At 42.8% G+C, this 24,997-nt stretch overlaps 2 protein-coding genes across 2 annotated transcripts in view; one reads left to right on the top strand and one right to left on the bottom strand.

Annotated features, from left to right (window-relative positions):
• The window catches only part of LOC147029595 (polypeptide N-acetylgalactosaminyltransferase 3-like), a 55,072-nt gene that overhangs the window by 14,181 nt on the left and 15,894 nt on the right, over positions 1 to 24,997 (bottom strand). Inside the window, exons 4-7 of the mRNA XM_085872746.1 lie at positions 19,150 to 19,384; positions 18,258 to 18,375; positions 1,288 to 1,488; positions 9 to 140 (exon numbers count right to left, since the gene is read on the bottom strand). Coding sequence (XP_085728872.1) covers positions 9 to 140; positions 1,288 to 1,488; positions 18,258 to 18,375; positions 19,150 to 19,384 — 686 coding nt within the window. The remainder of the gene's footprint in view (positions 1 to 8; positions 141 to 1,287; positions 1,489 to 18,257; positions 18,376 to 19,149; positions 19,385 to 24,997) is intronic.
• On the top strand, positions 1,695 to 13,243 carry LOC147029596 (uncharacterized). The gene is made up of 3 exons (XM_085872014.1): positions 1,695 to 1,703; positions 2,430 to 2,685; positions 11,649 to 13,243. Exons 1-3 carry the CDS (start codon positions 1,695 to 1,697, stop codon positions 13,151 to 13,153), a joined length of 1,770 nt encoding a protein of 589 aa, XP_085728140.1. The 3' UTR covers positions 13,154 to 13,243.

Here is a 24,997-nt window from a genome sequence, read left to right on the forward strand (position 1 = left end):
AACCTTACCGCCCCAAACAGCTTTGGTGTTAGGTCAGGGACAAACATTTCCGGGTACACGTTATTGAGGAACCACGTGAAATTCTTGCACTGCAACTTTGCTCTTAGATTCAGCCTTGAGGAAATGTCTCCAAATTCTTTCTGGGTGTCAGTGGAAGAAATACAAGAGTGTGTCGATTCAAAGTATTCAAACCATTAATATTCACAAACGTTTGTGTTTTCATTGCTCGTGCGCTTGTTCAAAAGGCAAGAGAAAATGTCTTTAATGCATATCCAGATTTCCATGTCTGATTACCCTTCACAGCATGGAAATTTATCATATATTTGTGGGTTTCAGTATATTCATCGAGCCTCAGAACAGAATATGATTAGACAACAACAACAACAACAACAACAACAAAAAGATGATCACCAATACATCAAAATGTAGGAAGACATTTCACTGGCACTTCTCCCTCAATTTAAGCTAATACTCATGATTATCATCGTCATCGTTGGACCGCACACTTGATGGCATCAGTATTGCCGAAGGAGTCTCTTGGTAAAGGGTTATTCCAAGTGCTTTTCCTTGCATTATCGGCAGTCAGCCAGGGCAGTAATGGTTCAGGAAGCTGGAGATATCTCGCCTACTGTTCACAAGAGACATCGTGGGAACTTTAATGTCCACCAATGGCCAATAGTGGTACAGAGATGGCTCCACCAGCTTAATGCCCATTCGAGGGAAGGCACACATATCGATACGTTACCCTGTATGCGAAACACCAGGATGGCAGTGTATAACCGAGTGAAGATCCAAGCAGCTCAAAGTTGAGTATGCCCAACAGCCCTCAATTTAAGGTGCCTAATACAAAAACAGATCTTCTCTTACTGCTTCACAAAGTATTACACAAAATGCTACAACCACTAAATCAGAAAAACCACTTTAATTGTTGGATTAATAAATACCTGTTCCCTCTGGGAACGTGACTCGGTGAAGAAAGAAGCCGAGCTGTGCAACAAGGTAATTATTTGAGATACGATTATGTTTTCCTGAATAATAATAAAAAAAAATTGCACTTCCTGGTTTAAGTCAGGATTGAAGATTGGCCCAGCCGTACAAGCAAAAATCATGAGAAGGCTCCCCACCCTTGCAGGGGGTGGAGGGAGATTTTTTTGGGGGGTGGGGGGCATGACATGACCCCAGGTATTTCAGTACTTATACAAATTTTGTGAAGATTGGCCCAACCATGATTTTTTTCTTTGATTTTCATACATACATACATACATGCATACATACATACATACATACCTTTTCTGCCATTTCTGCAGCTTTTCTGTTCCTTCTGTAAAATATATGCTTGTACTCGTCCATCCAGACCTCAGCAAGACGCACCTGGTTCTTCGTAATAACAGAAACCCCTTGAGGAAAGGTGTGTGGACTCTTCGTTCGGAAAACGTGTCCAACCGCTGAGCAAGGAATTATCTCCAGATGTCCTCCACATTGCCACACCTTCAAAAAAAAAACATGCTTGTCAAAGTTGTATCACAGGCATGGAACTTAGTTTTCACAAAGTACTCTTTGCATCCATAATTAATCAATTCAGGACTTTCAAAATGACGCATGACTGCAAACAAGATCTTTGGTGCACGCACTATGTGTGCGTTTTCAGTGATTCACTGATGCTACCGAGGAAGCATTTAACCTGCCGCTGTAGAATGACATCCGTAAGTCAAATAGTCTTTTAAACATAATTTTCAGTGTTTCAGTAATCTCGTCTGCCGGCATTCATTGGTGTATGTTAAAGATCCCACGGTGTTCTTTGTGAAGAGTCGGCGAGCTATCGCTGGCACCCTGAACAAGTTACAAATCCCTGTCCTAACCAGCACAGGGCATTACATGAGCAGCACCTCAGCCAATGATGCTACCCCACAGCCTTGTGCAAATCTTATATAAAGATGAAGAAGAAGTGTTTCAACGAAAGATTGGCAACTTCAAAGTGGTTAAACTTAAATGTTGTGTTCCTGGATGCAAATCGGACCCACAAAAAATATAGGAAATATGAGAAATATCCAAGGATGAGCGGTGTCAGGCTCCTACCATTTCCCGTAAACACACAAATACTTATAACAGCCCTCACAGCTCCCATACCTCAGTTCCCTCCCAAAACATCCCCTCCCCTCCCCCAACATGGTTAATAGCAAATATCATTATTTGGAAAGTCGATTTTAAACTTACCCTGTGCATTCACAAGCCTCAGATATAACCTTCCCATTGCTGCAAGGAAGCACCCAAACCAGATGCGGTGTCTTCATCAGGGAAGTTTGCCTTGCACATAAATATTGCTGGCACAAGCTTTGTGCATTTTTACGTCGCACCAAATTTCTTTGTTGAAGAGTAGATAACCATTACTTTGTTGATAATTGCACATAGCATTGCCTTTTCATTTGCAGGCATTCATTAACGAATCACAAAGTCTGCCATGTTCGCAGGAGGCACTCGAGCAAGGTTCAAAGTCCATTGACTGGCAGCGATCGTCAAGGGTATGGGTAGCACGGGCCCATCCACAGTTCTTCCGGCCTCGCACCAGGTCCACAACATTGGGAGTCTGCAGTACGGGCATCTGCAAGAGCCAAGATCTCAACCCTGTCGGCGAGCTGAGAAAGTCATCCAACTTTTTCAGTGCAGAGGCACACCCCTCTCTAAAAGGTACTTTTCCAAATACTTTGCCTTATTTTGGAAGCTGTGAGCCATTTTAGCCAACATTCCTTATCTCACATGCACAATATATTTTAGCATGCCCCGATGTCCGCTGCTGCAAGGGGGTTTCTGCGCATGCGTGCAAAGCATTCTGGGGTGGAATAACAATGAATTATTTTAGTGAAGTAAAATCTTTAATTAATATTATTGATTAAACACACACACATATATATCTTCTTCTTTCGGCTGCTCCCGTGAGGGGTCGCCACAGCGGATCATCCCTATGATCCGCATAGTGATTTGGCTTAGTTTTTACGCCGGATGCCCTTCCTGACGCAACCCTGGTCACCTCTTACGACACAGGGATATGGTACACCTATTTTTACCCGGGGCATACACCGGGCCCAGTATACTGGTACTCACTTCACCAAGCTCGGAAGGATGACAGGCTGAGTCAACCTCCTGGTGTACTAATTCAGTGGCCCAATGGGGCTTGAACTCAGGACCTTTTGGATCCCAAGCCACTGCGCCAACACCAGGCAACACATATATATATATATATATATATATATATATATATATATATATATATATATATATATATATATATATATATATATATATATATATATATATATATTGTTGTGGTTACCAAATTCGCAAACCACCATTCAGGTCCCTTAGGTGAGGTATCTCGGTAAGTGCATGTGTAGTTAGGCCCAAACCCGTTGTCTAGTGGGAATAAATGTTATTCATGCGTGCTGCGACTCTTCAGGATAGCCGTTTTTCTTTTACTATCTTTATTTTGGACCAACCGCCATGATTACCACCACAACCACAACATCAACCACCAACCACAACGCCGCTTCACCACAACTGCCACGACCTTCCCGTCACACCTCGCAACCGTAGCATCGCCACCGTTCTTGCCCCGCTGTGGGTACCGGTGTTGGACTCGTGCAGAGCGCGCGTCGAACAACGTGTACAAAATCACGGATTTTGTGCTTCAAAAACGGATCAAAAACGACACACGCCCACTTTTTGCCGTCCAATCGGTGAGCGAGGGGCGAATTGGCCCCGCCTCCAGGACGATCGATATATGCAAATTTGTGGATCAAAAAGCCTTCACGCCCACTTTTTCTCGGGCCAATGGGGAGCGAGGTGAAAGGTCAAAGGGAGGGGGTCAAAGGCGAAGCTACGGGGGGATAAAAGGACCGTGTTCGTCAGTCAGAGGAGAGTCCAACGAGGAGAGTCCAACGAGGAGAGTCCAGAGGCGGAGAGTAGGAGAGTCGGAAGCAGAGGGTCAAGACTTTGCGGGCGGTGGAGCTGCTCGTCGTGTGCGTTGGAGTCGGAACGGAGGGGACGAGCTGTGGAAAGGCGGCGACACCAGACGAGGGGGTGCTCGCGTCGTGCAGGGAGCTGCACCCGAGGGAGGCCGACAGCGCGACCTGGCCGAGGTGGAGACGCACACCAGGGATAATAAAGATCCTCTATACCCCGAGCATCAGCAACCCCCTCCTGTTTCCCCCCGCGCTGAGATAGTGCGACCAAGGGGGCCCCTTTCCCACCCCCTGCCAGACACTGTCCGCGAGGTCCGCGGAGTTGGGGCGCCATCGCCGCTCCGCGTCTCATCACCAGACGGGTAGGCGCGACCCGGTCTCGGCCTCAGGCCCGCCTCATCCTTGAGGGTATTTCTTTTCCTTGGTTTTGGGTATGTGTTGTCGGCGCCGTCTGTGAGGTAAAATTGTATAAGTGTTGCCGTGTGCTCGGTAGTCGGTATTAGCTCTGCATTGTGTTTTCGCTTTTATATTTGCTTTTTGTGTAAATTGAATTGTGTTTTTTCTGTGTGCATTTGGTGGAATTGTTATGTGTGCTTCCCGTGTGCCGCGAATAAATGTGCTTTTGTGTTGAACTGTTTCCCGCTTCGCTTCGTCGTTTCTCCCATTGAATCCTCATCTTGCTTCACGTAAAGGGTTGGTAGTGGGCTGAATACGCCCGATAATTAATCAAACCGTCGAGGTCGACGATAACACCGCTCGGTTATTCTGATAGTACGGAACGGGTCGCTTAAGTGGCCCGTGTCCGAAGTCGACCTGCGGCGAGGTGCGATCGCCCGGTCTACCCTCCGCGTGGGTACTTAGGTAGGTCGAATTTGGCGAGCAACCCTATCCCACGCGGGGGCTGATTGGCTCGATCGCGGTGAGACCGAAAGGTCCACCCGTGACTGGTTCCCGGTGTTAGTCCGAGAGGGTCACGACTGGATTGTCCGTCCGGTGGGCGACGTGCCGCGATTCGAGTTACGTGGCCGTCAGCACGCCGGCGGGCGCGAAATCCGCAACAATATTGTTGCGAATTCACGCCCGCCGGCGTGCGATCGGCCGCTCGACTAGAATAGCGGCCGCCGAGCCCACCGGACGGACAATTCAGTCATGACCCTCCGGGAACTATCGCCCGGAGCCAGTCACGGGTGGGCCTTTCGACCTCACCACAATCGTGCCAATTGGCCACCCGCGTAGGATAGGGTTGTTCGCCAAACTCGACCTACCTAAGTCCCCACGCGGATGGTAGACCGGGCGATCGTACCTCGCCGCAGGCCGACTCCGGACACGAACCGCTTAAGCGGTCCGTTCCGTGCTATTTGGGATAACCGAGCGGTATCGTCGGCCTCGACGGTTCCAATTAATTATCGGGCGTATTAAGCCCACAATGAACCCGTTACGTGAAGCAAGATGGAGATTCAACAAAGGGAAGGATGCAGCGAAACGGAACAAGTTCACACAAGCACTTTATTCACACAGACACACGCACAAAGCACACATATACAGCCAAACAGAATCAGAAATGCACATAAAGCATATGCAAGAAGAAAACAATAAAAGCAACGAGGACACAGAGCTCCAACTGACTACGCGAACACACGGCAACATTTGTACAGTTTTACTTCACAAGACATGGTGCCACAAGTTCCATACAAAAAAAACCTGAAAAGAAATGGTGACTTCCCTTTTGGGCTGTCGAGTCCCTCTCCTACGTCCATCGACGTGGTCCCGCCTGGCCGCGACTCCGTGCCCTGGCGTGGTAGGCAAGTCCTCTCCTGCGTGCCTCGCCCCGGCACATGTTGGCCACTCGGCACCACCAACGGAGTGTTCGGCGCTATCCCAGCGCGGATAGAAGGGGGGGGGGGAAATGTGGATGCCCGAGGTCGGGAGGGGGGAATGGCGGACGCTCCTTCCCGCCAGCGGGGTCTTGGAAACGCACCACAGCAGACCAGGCCAGCGGCCACCAGCAAGAGAAGAGGACGAGCGAGCCAGATGACAGGAAGAGGGCAAGAGCAACCACAAAGCAAGAGCACCCACAAAACCGCTCTGCCCGTCTCCGACTTTTATATCCCGGAGCTCCGCCCTGTTGCTCTGCCCCGTTCTTTGCTCCACCCCCCTTCGAGGCGCTTCGAGAAAGGTCTCGAAGAGGGGCGTTCCTCCTCTCTGGCCGCGTCACACCGCGCATCCACCAATCGGGTGCCAGCTGCCCCCACCCCGCTTCTCCTCCCTCACACCAAGTGTGGAGAAGAATGGCGTGAAAACCAGGCGAGCCCCTTGTTGGTTTTTGTTTGAAATAAAAGATATAAAAAGAAAAACGACTGACTCAAAGCGTCGCAGCCCAAATCCATCCACTGGGACCATACTCTGTGCAGAGCGTTGGTGCTGCCGAAGCAGTCTCCTTGGCTATTGGGCACAATCCTGGACGGGTCGCCACTCCGACACAGGATACCAGCATGCTGGCACTCATTTTGCCGACCTCGGAAGGATGACAGGCAGAGTCAACCCCACCTGGTATTAATTCAACAGCCGAGTGGGATTTGAACTCAGGATACTCGGATCCTAAGCCCACCACCCTAACCATTAAGCCAACACCAGGCATCAGCCCAAATGAATCACATTAAGTCCCTCTAAACAACGGGTTTGGGGCTAACTGCACAGGTACTTAAGAGATACCTCACCTACGGGACCTGAATGGTGGTTTGCGAATTTCCAGCCGTAACAATATATATATATATATATATATATATATATATATATATATATATATATATATATATATATATATATATATGTGTGTGTGTGTGTGTATACATATATATGTGTGTGTGTGTGTGTGTGCATACATATATATGTGTGTGTGTGTGTGTGTGCATACATATATATGTGTGTGTGTGTGCGTGTGTCTTTCTTCTTGGGACTATGTTGCAGTAATTGTTGGTCTTTGTTTTCATTTGAAAGTCCTGTATTGGCTCGGTATCAATGAATACATAAGAATGAGTGTAGACATATGGAGTTGTCTTATGTCATTGGATTAATATCAGAAACATTGCAATAACTAATAACTTTGCTTGTTCCAATTGTGTTCCATGCACCAGCAAGCCACAAACAAATATATAACATGACCAAATAGCCTTCTGAACATGCTTGATCACCATGTCAATGACAGACAAGATGTATAACCAGATGCCAAGTCACTTGAACAAGCAACTGCTGCTAAAAATGTGTTGGTCAGTCAATTTGTTAGCAGATTGTAAACCAGGTTTTAGCAAACCAAGTGTACCAAAGGTTAACCTTGTTCTGCATGTGCCAACCCCTCCCCACCCAACAAAAAGGTGTTTGATACATAGACTCCTATAGAGAAGGACTGGAACCTCCCATGCTCGGGGTTTGTAACTTGAGTCTGAAGGATTAAGTTGAGTCCGGGGCTAAAATGACTTCTGGAAGGGCTGGAGACATGATCTCGGGATCCATATAGTAGGCCAAGCAATTAAGTGCCGAGGTTGGACAAAAATGTTAACAAAGCAATTTCACCTGAAATGGGTTCTTTGAAGGTATCTCCAACCACACAAAAAAGTCCACTCGAATCCATCTTTGGCAAATACTCGTTTTCACTGAAAATCAAAGATGGCTGACGCTGCGGAGCGTAAAATATTGAAATCGGCATAACCTTGCTGGAAATCAACATAGAAACAAAAATAAAGTGTCTAATCCTACTATTTTTGAGGTGCTCTTCCATTTAAAGTTACTTTGGAGGAGATTGGAAGATGTGTTCACATTGAAATCCTCTAAAAATCCAAATTTTGGCCTAAAATTACCCAGAAATGAGCGAAATTAATTGTCTGAACAACCGGCTACAATCATTGACATATGTATGCAAACACTAATTTATTTTATACACATATTTGATTATTTTATAGACATTATATACATATATAGTAAACACACCTTAATTTATGGATAGTCCCGTTTCATCATCATCGTTTTCCACCTCATTTTCTTCAATGTCCACAGGTGGACCGTTCAAACAGGTAATGCCCTTGCATTGACTACAATATGGAGTGCAATGGAGCCCATTTTTGCGGCATGTACACGTTCTTGTGTTGCAATATCCAGCACAATTGCATCGCATTATGTTAAGTCGTCGATCAGGTGCCGACGGCTGAGACATTTTGACGGGATACAAGCCAGAAGGAGAAGTCGTCCAGCCCCATTCTTCTGCAGGAAGATCATTACCACACCATGCCTGAACCTGATGGTATGCGCGATGACTATGGAAAATGGCTGCATCAGATGTTGGCGGAAGCTTCTCTGGCGACACATACTGCGTGGCAGTTGCCACTTTCTGCTGAAACTTGTCCACTCTTGCCGAGTCAAGGGTCAGAGATGTTGTGCAGCCATAGATGATCAACAAGGCATCTTCTCCAGCTCTTTCTATTTCTGCTTTAGATGAATATGGAGACATGAATATTGAACTACACCGCTCTAGTTCTGCATATTTCCTGAGTACTGAAACTTTGCCAACCCCATAAGGTCTAGACATAGTGTCACACCCACTGAAAGCGTGCAGAAAGAGCAGGGCGCCAGAGAGTAATGGGTCAAGCTTCTTTGCCAAAGTTGTCACACACACTGTTTGTTTGGACATCACCATGTACAAGTCTTTGTCAGCAATATTGGCATGATGCGTTAGCAGCTGGAACACATCAGAATCCTCGGCGACGACAGCTGTTGGCTTCTCTTTGGCGTGAAGACGTGCTGACATACATATCTTGCAGTCAGCATCACCTGTTGCATGTTCAACGGTGATATCCGCTTTGGTCATTTGCTCTGCAAGTAGATTGATGAATGGTTGCTTGTTGGAAGGATTGGCAAGAAAGCTCTTCTTGGTCATGGCTACATGCACTTCTGGTGAAACCAAAACTGTAGCACCTATATTATTCCCCATCGTGTGACAATGTGCTTCATCATCAAAGACTTAACTAGATCCATGATACCCATCAAACACAACCAAAGCATGACGGTATAATTGCTTGATGTGTCGGACGTACATTTCACAGATCTCTGAGTAGCTGGCATTTTTAGGCCATGATAATTTATGAATCAGGCTACCACCATCAATGATATACTGCATACTCATGTCACAGGACTTTACACTACTGCTCTCTGGAACAAGCTTGAGGAGATGGTGAATGATTTCCGATTTATCCCCAATCCTCATGCACACATGGTTGTTAAAGAGAGATGGTGGGAAAGAGCACATCTCATATCGGAAGAGATCTGGAAGTGGTACGTCACCATTGAAACCTGAAAGAAGAAGACGCTGATAGAGATGCTGTGAATCCATCTCAATTTGTTCACCAGAAGATGTTTTCACATGAGTGGCTGATGCCAGGGTCTTAACTTGATTCTTCAGAGAAAACTTGTATTCTGCGACAAATTGTCCGACCATGGAATCAAGGATCTTCTTTCCAACATTTTGAGCCTCATCTGCATTCACAGAGTCATTTGCCACCAAGCCAGTTGATGAACTTACAATTTTCAATGATGGTTTGTTAAATACGCCACACTCAAGGAACACTTGGAGAATCTTCTGTATATCACTCATGTCATGACGTATCTGGGCTGCTGCTAACTCACGATGTCCATCAGGTGTATCCATAGATAAACCAGCTATCACGAAAATGGACTGGCTTATATGGGCACATAGGTCTTGAGAGCAGGAAGATAAGTCAAGTGCTGTCACTGAATCCACGCCCTTGGGTTAAGCCACCAGTTTATTTGATGCTGGCCATCAGAACTTGCTCTATGAAGAGGTCTGTGAAAATTCCTGACCACGCACCATCACTTCTTCTGACTGGAAAGAGACCATTCATAAATGCCCTATATACATCTGGATGGGTTTGTTCCAGGTTAATCATTCTTGGGATGAACAATGCCAAAGACTTCGTATAGTTCTGACCGGCAGCAGCAAGAAAAGGGTGCATTTCACGCAGTGACTGCAAATACAGAGGCCAGCAACCTGTACGAGCAGAACGAATGAAGGACCCAAGAATGGATACCATATTTTGGGATTGTATCCACAATCTTGCAGTGCCATAGCTTTGCATTGATGCACGCCAATCTTCAAAAGCAGAGCGGATGTTGCTCAATGCATTGCTCTGTCGTGCATCATCCCGAGTCATGCTTCTGTCTTGTACGTCTTTGACAAGCTGAGAGATATTGTTGGGGCTGCTGGGGTGTTTGAAGTTTGAAGGTTGGTTTTCGCTGCTCGTCTCGAGCATGGGTGTCGACGTAGAGGAGTCCGTACCTTTCAAATCCGGAATAGGCAGGTGAAGGGCTTCTGATGTAGTTATTATATTCAGGGCACTGTCAATGAGAAGATGACCTCGCACTGCATGGGCCACTGCCTTTCCACTCAACATCTTGTCAACTGAACCCTCGGCACAGACCTGTGCCAGCATTTCCTTCAAACCAGAACCTGCCATGATAACTCCAATTGCTCCAAGCATGCTCATCTCTGTGTGGAATCCGCCAAGTAACAGGACAATCTTTCGCAAACGACTTGATCCTCGATAACCATCAGAGCTATCCAGTATAATTGCTGATCGAAGGTGATGATGGGAGTACAATTCTGCTTTTCAGCTAAGTCGCTCATGTACTCCAGTGTTGACCGAACACATGTTGGGCTACTTGGTGACATGTCAATCATTGGTAAGAAGAGTTGTGTACTCTTCCCTGGGTTGGCCATTTGCGTATGAAGGGATTGCATGTATCCAGACCACAAAGGCCGAGGTTGAGAGAGATGCATCGATACCTGCCACATTTTGTCTAACTTGAGGTTCTGCATGTCCTGGGTATAGGGGCGAATAGTTTCATATTTGATACTCTTCAATGCTGACTTTGGGTCTCTTGAAAATACGATTGAATTTTTGCCAACATTTTTTATGTCATCTAATGACACCTGGTTCCTGGGGATTGGCCTGGAAGTTGAACGAACTGGTGTGATTGCTCCCATCTGACCCATCATGTGAATGACATTTTCACATTTTCCCTCAATATTATACCAAAAATGACGTTGATTTTGACATTTGAACATGAATGCCACCTTATATGACCTTGAAAATATTTCCAAGTGAAAGAGCACATCAAAATTAGTTGGATTAGACACTTTATTTGCGTTTCTATGTTGATTTTCAGCAAAGTTATGCCTATTTCAATATTGTACGCTCCGCGGAGGTGGCCATCTTTGATTTTCAGTGAAAACGGGTGTTTGCCATGGATGGATTCGAGTGGACTTTTTTTTGTGTGGTTAGAGATACCTCCAAAGAACCCATTTCAGGTGAAATGGCTTTGTTGACATTTTTGTCTAACCTCGGCACTTTTTGGTGCTAATTTACTGGCCGATATGGGTTTTTGAGGACGGCGAGTTCAATCGTGTCATTTTCAACACCACCTGAGGTCATCTTCAAGGTCAAAAGGTCATATTTCAAGGTCAAATTACTGAATTTTGGTATTTTCTGCCCGTTTTTGTGTCTAACTCATAGAGGAAAACTTTTGTAAAGTCTATGACAAAACATGACATTTTGTACCTACTGCACCTACTTGCTGATTTCTATCATCGTTAACTAATGTTTGTTTTGTTTGTTTCTCTTTCAGAAACTGTCCAGCTGGTGATCTCACAGGATCTTTGTGTTGTTTCCTGCTTTGGTGACAATATGCCACGTCATTGCAGCTGCTTTGGTTGTAGAGGAAACAATGATGGGACGCCTTATGTAAAGGTCATATCCTTCCCAAAAGATCCTGAGGAGAGGGAGAGATGGATATTGGCAATACCAAATGAGAAAGAAAGCTTGAGGTGCTTAAAGGAGATATATATTTGTGAGACACATTTCAATTGTGATTGGGTGTCAGTTAGGGGTGGCAAACGACCCAAAGAACCCCCATCAATATTTCCTGGAGTACCGAAATCAGCTTTGAAGCAGGTGACCACAGCCCCACGCCCAACATCATCTTCTACGTCAGAATCAAGAGCTAAGAAGATGCCGGCAGCTGATGAGACTGCAGACAATATCCAAGATTTCGACCACTTCTGTGCTAAAATCAGCTCCTATTTTTCTGGCTTTAACGTCATAAAAGACCAGGAAAACCTTTACCTATCAAGAACTGATGCTACTGGACAAACTGTCAAGCCGTTCTTTCATTTCCAACAAGTTCACTCACCTTTTGGATTTCTATTCTTGAATAGAGTTGAGAAAGATGGCATTGCGGTGCCCAAACGACTTTTTCCTTCGCAGAAGAACAGCCTGCTCTCAAAATGGTCCCAGATTAGATCCATAACTGAACAGGTCAACATCTATGAATGCACAAGCAAGGAAATTCTTCAGCTTGTAATAAGCCAGCTCTGTTGGATGACTGAGGCACACAAGCTTCCTCATTTCACCTTGCTTCTGTCGCAGCTGCATCTTCTTCCAGAGAAAGACTTTGACTACGTTCTTCCTGCTATATTTGCAGATGAAGCCTTGGAAAAGTTTTTCGGCCAAGCCAGGCAAAGAAGCGGTGGAAACTTCTACATTGACGTAGTTGACATTATTGCTGCAGCTAAAATTGTAAATTTGCAAACACTCATTAAGCATGACATTATGCCCGAATCTAGTTCTCGTGTGATTAATTGTGACAAGAACTGTACAACTTCCATAAATCCAGATGAGCGAAGTGAACTCATTGACGAGATTACTCCTCAAGACACTCAGGATCTCTTGGGGTCTGACGATGCCCTTAAGCATAAAGTAGTTTATTTGGACAGACACCTTGTTCATAAATATGGCGATAGCACTAGTATGGAGAAGATCATTGATGATGAAGATGGTAACGAGGTGTCATCTGAGTTTCTAGATAATTTGAATAGAGGTGGATTGAGTGTGCCGACTATGTCAACCGTCTTTTTTGTACATAATGCCTATAATTTGTATGACAAGACTAAAATGCATTGTCGATTTCATTTTGTTGAGCTGTTATCCTCTGTAGATGCACCTTTAGCTAGTAGTAATGCTGCATGTACTACTTTAGCTAACATTCTATTGAAAGCTCATGTCCTCAATGTAAGTGACAAAGAAAAAGCTTTGGGATGCCTCAGGAGGCAAGAAAAGCTCTCCAACTCGTGATAGACATAGACATAGTTGTAATAGGCATAGTGTTGTGACATGCATATAATGTTTATGTAATACGATATGACAATAAATATCAAAGTTTGACAGCTCGACACACTTGCATCTTATTACAATGAGCCATCTCTCACCGTTTATGAGTTAGACACAAAAACGGGCAAAAAATACCAAATTTCAGTAATTTGACCTTGAAATATGACCTTTTGACCTTGAAGATGACCTCAGGTGGTGTTGAAAATGACACTATTGAACTCGACGTCCTCAAAAACCCCTATATGGATCCCGAGATCGTGTCTCTAGCCCTTCTAGAAGTCATTGTAGCCCCGGACTCAAGTTAATCCTTCAGACTCAAGTTAGAAACCCCGAGCTTGGGAGGTTCCAGTCCTTCTCTATAGGAGTCTATGGTTTGATAGCAGATTATAGGTACCATATCTGAATCATGCGTGAAATGATAATCAGAGTTAGAGGCCTTCCTTGTGAGGCAGATAACTTGTCACTCAGTTTGTAATAAACTAAATTGTTTGGTAAAGCTATTTGCACTAAAATTGGTCCTTCCTCGTTAGTTTAAATCAATAAATGAATAAATAAGCAGTCATAGACTGGTACTTACGAAATCATCAACTTGACATCTGACCTTGTCTAATAAAAGCTGTCGCTAGAGAAGGTAGCGACGCAAACCAGAAGTTTCTACGATGATTCTGTTCCAAACCATCAAAAATCGTAACGTTGACCGAAGCAAAAATCTCCATTTCTCCACGCAATTATTTAATATTATTTTATCAAAGTCACAAAACCGTAATATTCGGCCATCCACCAACAATCTTTACATAATCCGACGGTTTAGCGAGTCAGGCATGCGACGATAACCATTATTGGGATAAAAAAATGACTTTTAAACACCATCTTTATCGAAAACACAATCAGAGCGCACACGCAAAACCTTTACGCGTCTCAACGATGCGTCTGCTCGAGCGCGCTGCACCACGTGACGAGCCGTGACGCGGCGAGTGAAATATTTTTTATACAATCTTAAAACATCTCCAAAACATCCGATTTTTACCAGAATTTCGACAACCGAGTGTTAAGCATACTTAGCCATTCCCAAAAGTGAAAACAGAATTGCGATCCGAGTTAAAACGAACTCATAACGTCGACCGAAGCAAAAATCTCCATTTATCCACGCAATTATTTAATATTTTTTTTCAAAGTCACATAACCGTAATATTCAGCCATCCACCAACAATCTTTGCATAACCCGACGGCTTAGCGAGTGAGGCATGCGACGATAACCTTTATTGGGATAAAAAAAAAGACTTAAACACCATATTTATCGAAAACACCGTCAGCGTGCACACGCAAAACCTTTACGTGACTCAACGACGCATCTGCTCGAGCGCGCTGTACCACGTGACGAGCCGTGACGCGGCAAGTGAAATATTTTTTATACAATCTTAAAACGTCTCCAAAACATCCGACTTTTACCAGAATTTCGACAACCGAGTGTTAAGCGTCCTAAGCGATCGCAAAAACCGAAGACAAAATTAAAATCGAAGTTAAAACGAACTCGTAACGTCGACCGAAGCAAAAATACTCCATTTCTCCACATGAATTTACAGAATTATGTTTGACCTCACTGTGACCTTGACATTTGACCGATTTTGATCAAAATCTAATCAGCGCTAGCCATCACCCTCCTGAATCACCTGGTGTAATTTGACATTGGTAGCTTCTTCCGTTCTCGATTTATCATGCCTACAAACAAACACACAAACACACACACAAACAAACACACAAACAGAGGACGGAAGTCATCAATGTAGATTTCGTAAGTAAAAACCTTTGGTGAGGAATTTATTGTGTAACAAAAACATTGTTCTTGTAATGGGCTAAAAGCACCACTTCCCACCTCTCTTATCATTGATGCTGTGGACATCAAAGATCTGAAAAACATTACACTCACCAAGTGTCACGGTGCTTACAGTACTGAACTTTCCCTACAAACAGGTTGGTGTTTTTTGCTTTTCTTCCGGCTCTCGCCTAACCCCTGCCTTTTCAGCTCAAGATCCTTCCGACACGCTACCAGGAGAGAGGACACAGAAACACAGTGCCTTCAGAAAGTATTCACACCCCTTGAGTTTTTTCACATTTTGTTGTGTTACAGCCTGAATTTAAAATGGTTTAAATTGAGATTTTTTTTTGTTACCGATCTACACAAAATACCCCACAATGACAAAGTGAAAACATGTTTGTCGAAATTTTTACAAATTAATTAAAAATTAAAATTTTAAATGATTTGCGTCAATAAGTATGCAACCCTTTTGCTATGACACTCCAAATTGAGCTTAGGTGCATCCATTTTCCTTTGATCATCCTTGAGATGTCTCTACAACTTGATTAGAGTCCACCTGTGGCCAATTCAATTGATTGGACATGATTTACAAAAGAAACACACCTTTCTATATAAGGTCCCACAGTTGACAGTTTATGTCAGACCAGAAACTCGACCATGAAGTCTTAGGAACTGTCCGTAGAACTGAGATAGAAATGTGAGTAGGCATAGATCTGGGGAAGGGTATAAAACAATTTCTAGAGTGTTCAAAGTTCCCAAGATCACAGTGACCTCCATCATTAGGAAATGGAAAGAATGTGGAAGGACCTAGACTCTTCCTCGAGCTGGCCATCTGACCAAACTGAGCAACCAGGCAAGAAGAACCTTGATCAGGGAGGTGAACAAAAACTCAATGAGCACTCTGAACTACAGAATTCATTGGCTGAGATGGGAGAACCTTCCAGAAAAACAACAGTATCTGCAGCACTTCACAAATCTCAGCTTTATGGGAGAGTGGCCAGACAAAAAGGTACATGACATCATGCCTGGAGTTTGCAAAAGGCACATGAAAGACTCTGAGAGCATGAGGCAAAAGATTCTGTGGTCTGATGAGATGAAAATTGAACTCTTTGGCCTGAATACAATGTGCTACATCTTAGCGGAAACCGAGCACAGCTCATCACCCATCGAACACCATCTCTACTGTGAAGCATGGAGGAATACTTTAAATAAAATCATCATGCATCATGCTATGGGGACGCTTTTCAGCAGCCGGGACTGGGAGAGTAAGGATAGAGGGAACAATCAATGTAGCCAAATACAGGCAAATCCTTGAGGATAACCTGCTTCAGAGTGCAAAAAATCTGAGACTGCGGTGAAGATTTACATTCCAACAGGACAATGACCCCCAAGCTTACAGCCAAAGCAGCACTGTAATGGCTTCAGAACAAGAACATGAAAGTCCTTGAGTGGTCCAGCCAAAGCCCAGACTTGAATCCCATTGATAATCTGTGGAAACACTTGAAGATTGCTGTTCACCAACACTCCACATCCAACTTGACAGAGCTTGAGAAAGATTTGCAAGGAAGAATGGGAGAAAATCCCCAAATCCAGATGTACAAAGGTGATCGACATATCCAAGAACATTCAAAGCTGTAATCAATGCCAACGGCACTTCTACAAAGTATTGCTTCAGGGGTTGAATATTTGCTTGACGCAAGACGTTTCAGCTTTACATTTTTAATTAATTTGCAAAAAATTTCTAAAAACATGTTTTCACTTTATCATTTCAGGGTATTTTGTGGAGATCGGTGAAAAAAAAAATTTCATCCATTTAGAATTTTAAATTCTAACCCTAACAACAAAATATAACACAAGTCAAGGGGTGTAAATACTTTCTGAAGGCACTGTATATCCAGCAACACATTCTTTATGAACCCTCCAATTGTAAAAGACACCGTGTAAGCTCATGACCATCAACTAATGCTAGCAGGTGGAACATCTGGCTAAAGGCCCATTAAAGAGATGGCACACTTTGTGCTGCACCGATCCGGTGTGTCTTTCTTGTTTCACGAGTCTGACTGTGATGTACAGTTAACCCTTGTGAAAATATTCACACCCCAATTGCACAAAAATGACCCCAACCTCACAATGAAATAATCCATTACATTGTTTTGCCACCTTGGATGACTGTCTTTTTTGCTTTCAACTTGGTGACATCACACATCATTCAATAAAGAATTGACTCTTAAAAATAGTCTAATTCTTTGATTCCCACCCATCACATCAGATAAGTTGCCCCTCCCTAGATTTGAACACCTGACTGCACCACTGGTTATGACTATGGATGATACTCACCTCATCGTTCACACTGTAACCGACACCCCTCACTGGTTTTGATAGTGGGGAAGGGTGACTGTGACCACCTGTAGGGACTAAAAACAACACCTGACAAAGGGTGGATGAACTTCCTTTGGGAGCCAACGGCCATCCAGTCAGGAGATGGTGTCTCCTCAAAAACATCCATCCGGATTGGACCAGTTTGTGGCAACTCAGATAGCTGAGAGGGGTAGTGGAACCCTTGATGTGAAGTGGATGAGCTAGTATTTACCCAACGGCAACCACAAAGCTACACCCAAGGGGAAGAGGGTGGGGACACCGAAGCCATGGAAGACATCCAGTGGATCACACTGCAGTTCATTTCTTACCCAACAACTTTTGTACCATTTACATGGCATCTGTGGCCAATGATAATTGTAGTTGTTTATTTTATTCTTTAACAAATAAGCACTGACAACACATGAGAGATGTGATATGTTCCCATCGTGTTCAACCTTTTTAGCTGTTGGTTGCATCATTGGTTAGGGGTGTGGCTATGCCGCTGATGCAGTGCCCCTATTACCAGTACACATTGGTGCTCGTTTCACCAACCTCGGAAGGATGACAGCCTGAGTCAAGCTGTTAATTCAGTGGTGAACAGGGCTCGAACTCAAGACCCTCGGATCCCAAGCTACCATAGTCACCACAAAGCCAGGCCAGGTTACGTGATATGTTAGAACAAACGAAGGTTTTAAACCTACACAAAATACATGCATCAATCATGAGAAGACTATGAGACAAGATGACACACATGACGCAATAGCAACAGTACATGTACACAACACATGAGATGATGATATGGTTTTAAACGTACACACAATATGTGCATCAATGAGATGAGATGACGGTGAAAAAAAAAAAATAATAATAATTTTTTTAAAAGGTCAGACTTACCCTGAATGACATTTCAATATTTTCTCCACCCCATATTTCCATCTCATCGTCATATTTCCCCAGGTATTCAAAATATTTTTTCGATATCGAGAAGAGTCCACCAGCATGAGTTGGGCTCCTGAAGTTGAACACATATCATCAGTTGATTTGTGTCAGATTGGCAAAAGTAATATGAAGTGAAAAATAGCAAATACAATAAATTCTTAAACAATACTTTGACCTTTGGGAAATAAATTAAATAATAACAGTACGCTATTGTCCAAAACAAGATGGCAATTAAAACCTGCACAACAAAACTACACAAGCTTGATATAAAGATATGAAACCAGCACTTTTGCCGGCATCATAACACTTGATAATCTTGCTAAAGCAGAGTCCAGAGTTGTGTTTTGGTTCTTTCAGGTTGTGTAAAATTCTCATTTCATGAAAAATAGTGCTTCGGTGAAGACAACATTTAAATCAACTCAGGTGTTGAATGAAAAACAGACACGGAGCCAAGTCCCAAGGGTTGAGCGATGGGCCCCAACGTCCAAGCCTCGGACAAAACCACCGAGTTCATTTTCCCTCTCACAGGTAATCTCAACTGTGATGTCATATCCTACCTTATCTTTCCTATCCAGCCAATTAATTAATTTTTATCCCTACCCCTTGCTCCTTCTTCCATATTTTAACTTTAACTACACTTTATACAGAAACGCTATTTCATGTCGACAAATTGCCAATGATCAACAAAGGAATTGATTGACTAACAGGGTCAAAGAGGTTAATAGTTTGAGTTAAGGGTCCTGTCCGATGAGATCCTCTTATGATTGAAAAAAAAAAAAATCTTATTTCATGATAAATAACAAGAGATTTTTGTTCAGTTGTCATAAAAATGATGAAAGTTACATACGTGATGGGATAAGTTTCATCCTTTCTCTTCTTACTGTCATGCTCGGGCAGACCATCCCAACCAAATGTCAGGCTCCAGTCAAAGATTCCACGGTTGTGGTGTGATGCAGATGGCGAAGGTTTGTTGACTTCAAAAGTGTTCAAATCAATGGTGGTGATGTCTGGACTCACAACATTTGTGAAATTTGCAGCGATTCTGGCCAGGAGAGGCTCAAGCCAGCCCCCAAAGCATTCGCCTGGTGAAGGAAAGGGAAGTCAATATTGAATATGCAAAAATAAATAAATAAATAAATAAAACGAAGATTATTTCATGCATCATCCCTTGGAAAGAATTTGTTGACTATTACCAAACCAACACTGCACCAATCATCAGCCATTGCGAGGTGGTGCGAGTTCCCCAAGAGTAGCAAGCCAAAACGGCCGATATTTAACTGAGCATTTTAAGGAAAATGTTCAGTTAAACTTATCGCTGGGTTTATTGGATTTTTTGCCATTTTTCTTTGCAACAGCAGTTGAAGTAAATCTGGACATGGAAAGGTCAAAAGCATTCTTTCCTGCATACTTCGTAAAATTTACATCGAGCCAATTCACCATGACAGTGTTTGTCACAGAGAGGCAGACGTGCTTACATACAAGTATGTACATAACTGTAAAAAGTAGACACCGGTAAGTATATATTATGTGTACATGTGCAAACAATAGTTACATGCACAAAGAGGTTTGGGAACCCCCATGTGTAATTTCATGCACAAACATTTACAAAGGCAAAATGTCATTTCCTGAGTAGCGTCCACATGTGAATGTGTGTAGAGGTCGGATATTAATTATTTTTTGAGCCAGAAGAGTCACTTTGTTCTGAGAATCTGGAGTTGTCATCACCCTCCTTCTCATCATCGCTGCCCCCCTCCTCCTCCGAATTGTCACCACCCTCCTCCTCCTCGCCGCCACCCTCCCCATCCTCCTCCTCCTCGCCGTACTCCTCCTCCTGTCGTTATCATGATGTTATTATGGCCTTCCCTCCAGGCCTTCAAAACAGCTGTTCACCACCACTTCTTATCATCCCCCATCCAAATCCTCGATCTTTTCTACCCCCATTAATCCACCCCAAGCCCACCTCCTTCAATGTCACTGCTTTCCTTCTTGAAAGTCCCTGTAATGTCCATCTTGTATTCCCCATGTTCCCCACCCCATCCCTCTCCCTTCCATAGATCTCCTAATGTCTCTATTCCCCACTGTTTTGTCCTTCCCACTCCCACCCCTCTTGGCTCATGACCCCCTTGCTGTGCGTTGTGTGTTAGCTCTCATACATGCCTCGACAAGGTTTAGAAAAAAAAAGAAAAAATTACTCCCCACGCGTGAAGCAAAAAGTGTGGTTAAGCAATTGGTTCACTTTGTCTGTCTGTCTGTCTGTCAACAGGCGTCAGTCTATGATCAAGGAAGAACTTAAATTCAATTGAAATTTATATTTTAACTACCGCAGAACACAAACCTGTAATTAGACAGTACTTTGGCTCTGAAATTGGCAAAATGTATGGAATCTCATCCTGAGTGCATGTGTCGAGAGGAGTAAGGTAAGTTTTTATCTTGCCAAAACTAAGTTTTTGCAAGATATGTTCGTCAGCTTGTATGTTTTTTTTTTGTTTTTTTGTCTGTAATCACGTATAAAAAATTCTGCAGAGCACAGTTATCATTGGAAATTTTTGTAACTTCGCATATCAGAGGCCTATAGAGGTCCCTTTCAGTGCACAAAATTTTGAAGGTCAAGGTCAAAGGTCAAGGTCACTTTGTCGCAAATCAGGGGAGTCGACGAAACCCTTATTTTTTGAGTAATTTTGATCGGATCGTCTTCAAACTTCATGGGAATATAGTGCATGGTCTGGCGCTCAGCTGATTAATGTTTGGTGGCAATGGGCCTTGACCTTCATGGTTAGCGCCTCAGGTCAAACATATTTGACCCCAAGGTCAAATTTTCAAGTTTTAGGAACCATATCGTGTAGTATCTCAAATTGAACACCTCGATGAGTGCTTTCTAGATATGTCAAGCTTGAGACATTATGACGTCATTTGGTGACGTTATGAGGCAAACGCATATTTTTCATGGTTACTCTGCAGAACGATTCTCATCGGAATCTCTCGTAGGCAGATATTCCTCAAGGAGTCGCTCCTGGTGGATAGCAGCTCTGTTCACCTCAGTGTTACCTTAAAGAAGTCACACGTGGTTACCTTTTGGCAAGATACGGGTCACCCTGCGGGTGACATTGGTTTATTTTCTTTTTTCGTCTGTCTGCAGGTCTGGCAGTCAAGCAAAATCGAAGATATTTCCAAACAGGAAACTTACTGTTGTTTTCAGGGACGTCATAAAGGACACAAACATCAGGCACAAATAAATAATTTAATATGTTAAATAAGGTGGCGTAAAAGATGGTAAACTTCCGAAAGGTACATAAATATCGGTAAACTTTCGAAAAAGTTTTTTTTTTCCGACAGCCTTTAAAACCTTTATTTTACTTCAACTGAATTATGTATTTGAATTCAGGTGTTCAATGGAGAACACAAATCGCCTAATTGGCACTTTCAAAATCCTTCTGTTCAGCAGCACTTGGAAAAATATTTACACCGTCTCATGCCTGAGGGCAGAGTAATGTACGAGATTCAGCATTCACACAAATATGGCGGTGCCGAGCACATTGTGCCTGTTATTCAAAGTTTATGAACAAAACCAATATCAATCGTGCTTGGCATTGCAAAGTGAGAGTTTAAAAGACCATTCCCATGTCCTTTTTATTTTGTCAAGACTGCTGGGGTAAGGTGTTCTATGAACTATCGAGTTCCTCCTGTTGTTGATGTTCCTCCTCCTAATGTTCCCATTGTTGTTATTCCTCCTCCTCTGCCTCCTCCTCCTCTTCCCAGTGTTGTTCCGACCCTTACTCCACCTGTTATTGTTCCCCCTCCTCCTGTTGTTAGTCCTCACCCAGTTGCTGTTGATCCTCATCCTCCTCCTCTTCTTGTTCTTCCTCCTTCCATTCTTGTTGTCCCTCCTACTCCTCCTCCATTATTTTTTGTGCCTCCTCTTCCTCTTCCTCCTGATCCTCTTTACCCTCCAGTTGTTGTTGTAGTTGCTGCTGCTGGTGCTGCTTGGTGGTCCTGTTGTACCACCTCCTCCTCCTCAGGTTCTTGTTCTTCCTCCTCCTGTTGTTGGTGTTGCGACTCCTCTTGTTCATCCTCCCGTTGTTGTTGTTGTTACTCCTCGTCAACCTCCACCACCTCCAGTTCATGTTGTTATCTACTGGACAGTGGTTTTGTTTTCACCTGTGAGTTACTTGCAAAATCCTAGATTCACAAGTATATTGATTGGTCTGGCCTGTTATTGCATCTGTCTCTGTCTGCCAATCACCTAGAGGTCACATTTTACTTCGATCTTCACAAAACTTCACCACCTGGAAGCCTATTGTTTTTGAGTTTAATAGGTCAAAAGGTCAAAGGTCAAGGTCATATAAATCGGCAATTTTCAACCAATCCACTTGATATCAATGTGTATACTGCATATAAAACTGAAAAAATTAACGGGTGGACAGTGAACCATCATTGAGGTGAAGTCTTGGACGATCTCTATAAGTATGTCTATTAATTACATACTGTTTGAATGCGAGTTGGACTGTGAGTATGTTTGTTAATTTTTGATTATAATTGGACTTTGACTACGTGTATTAATTACGGACTATTGGAACATGCCTTTTAGACATGTAGATCTTTAGAGCCCCATCACCTCTAAACCCTGAAGATCCTTTTGAACCCGAAGACTGTTTGTAACCCTAAGAGTCTTAAAGCCCCCCCCAACACACCCAAGACAACTAAGAACCTGAAGACCACCAAGACCCCCCCAAAACCCTGAGACTTTTAAGACCCAATAAACCATTAAGACCCCAAAGATTCCTGATTTTGATTCCCCAAAGAAGAACCATTAAGACCCCAAACCCTAAAGATTCCATATTTCATGAAGCTCCCAAATCAAATTATATATATATATATATATATATATATATATATATATATATATATATATATATATATATATATATATATCTTCCTCTTTCGGCTAGCTCCCGTTAGGGGTCACCACAGCGGATCAACCGTCTCCATTTCGCTAACCCGGGCCTCGACCAATCCGGTATGGAAATTCGTTTTGTTGTCCGCATAATGATTTGGCATAGGTTTTTACGCCGGATGCCCTTCCTGACGCAACCCTGGTCGCCTCTTACGACACACAGGGATATGGTACACCTATTCTAACTGGGGCATACACTGGGCCCAGTACAACTGGTACTCATTTCGCCGACCTCGGAAGGATGGCAGGCTGAGTCAACCCCCTGGTGTTTTCGACTTGGTATATATATATATATATATATATATATATATATATATATATATATATATATATATATATATATATATATATATATATATATATATACATACATACATTAATTCAGTGTCCCAACGGGCTTGAACTCAGGACCTTTTGGGTCCCAAGCCATTGCCCTAACCACTGTGCCAACACCAGGCTTCAAACTATATATATATATATATATATATATATATATATATATATATATATATATATATATATATATATATATATATATAGATAGATAGATAGATAGATAGATAGATAGATAGATAGATAGATAGATAGATAGATAGATAGATAGATAGATAGATAGATAGATAGATAGATAGATAGATAGATAGATAGATAGATAGATAGATAGATAGATAGATAGATAGATAGATAGATAGATAGATAGATAGATAGATAGATAGATAGATAGATAGATAGATATATATATATATATATATATATATATATATATATATATATATATATATATATATATATAAATATATATATATATATATATATATATATATATCGTTTTCACAAACTACTCCAAAGTGATAAAGCTGAATAGTGATAAAGCAGATAAAATGTGAATAAGTTAAATTAACAGAGAAAATCAGATGATTCTCAGTTGCATAAATATTCAAACCCTTTGCCTAATTAACCCTAAGTCACTTCAGGAGCAAATTATTTGTTTGAAAGGTTACAAAATATGTGTAATAGATTTCACATGCATGTAATGAGTGGTTTAATTTAAAAATTAAGCTCCCCCACTTCTCTAAGGAGTTTTAAGGTGAAACTCACTTGATCAGCCATCAAGGAAACCATGAAGACCAAGGAGTTTCCAAAGAAGTCAGACGTAAGGTGGGTGAGAAACACCGTTCAGGAGAGGGTTATAAGAAAATTTTAAAGTCACTCATTATCCCTTTGAGTATGGTGAAATCCATCATTAAGAAGTGGAAGATGTATCATACCACCCAGACTCTACCCAGATCAGGTCGCCCATTCAAACTCAGCGACCGGGCAAGCAGGAAGTTGCTTTGGGATGTCTGTAAATCCAACAATGACTTTAAAAGACATCCAAGGCTCGATGTCCGAGATGGGGGTCAGTGCTCATCAATCAACAATATCACGTTCCCTTCACAAAGCTGGCCTCTATGGACAGGTGGCAAGAAAAGCTATTACTGAAAAAGATGCATCGAACAGCTCGTATGGATTTGGTGAAAAAGTATCTTAATGATACTGCAGGCATAAGGAGAAAAGTTTTGTGGTCAGACGAGACAGAAATTGAATTTTTGTCTCAATTCAGTGCCATGTCTAACACAAGTCGAACAACATCCCTACTGTCAAGCATGGTGGGGGCAGCATCATGTTATGGGGCTGTTTTTCACCAGCAGGGACTGGAAGCTTCTCAGGACAGAAGGGGCAATAGTCGCTGCAAAGTACAAGA

The sequence above is a fragment of the Eptatretus burgeri genome, chromosome 3 (genome assembly GCF_056783735.1).
Source record: "Eptatretus burgeri isolate ZD-2024b chromosome 3, Ebu_testis_v1, whole genome shotgun sequence".
Classification (NCBI taxonomy): domain Eukaryota; kingdom Metazoa; phylum Chordata; class Myxini; order Myxiniformes; family Myxinidae; genus Eptatretus; species Eptatretus burgeri.

Coding starts and splice junctions, on each gene's coding strand:
- LOC147029596 (XM_085872014.1), top strand. Junction 2,686..11,648: donor GGCACACCCCTCTCTAAAAG/GTACTTTTCCAA, acceptor TTTCTCTTTCAG/AAACTGTCCAGCTGGTGATC.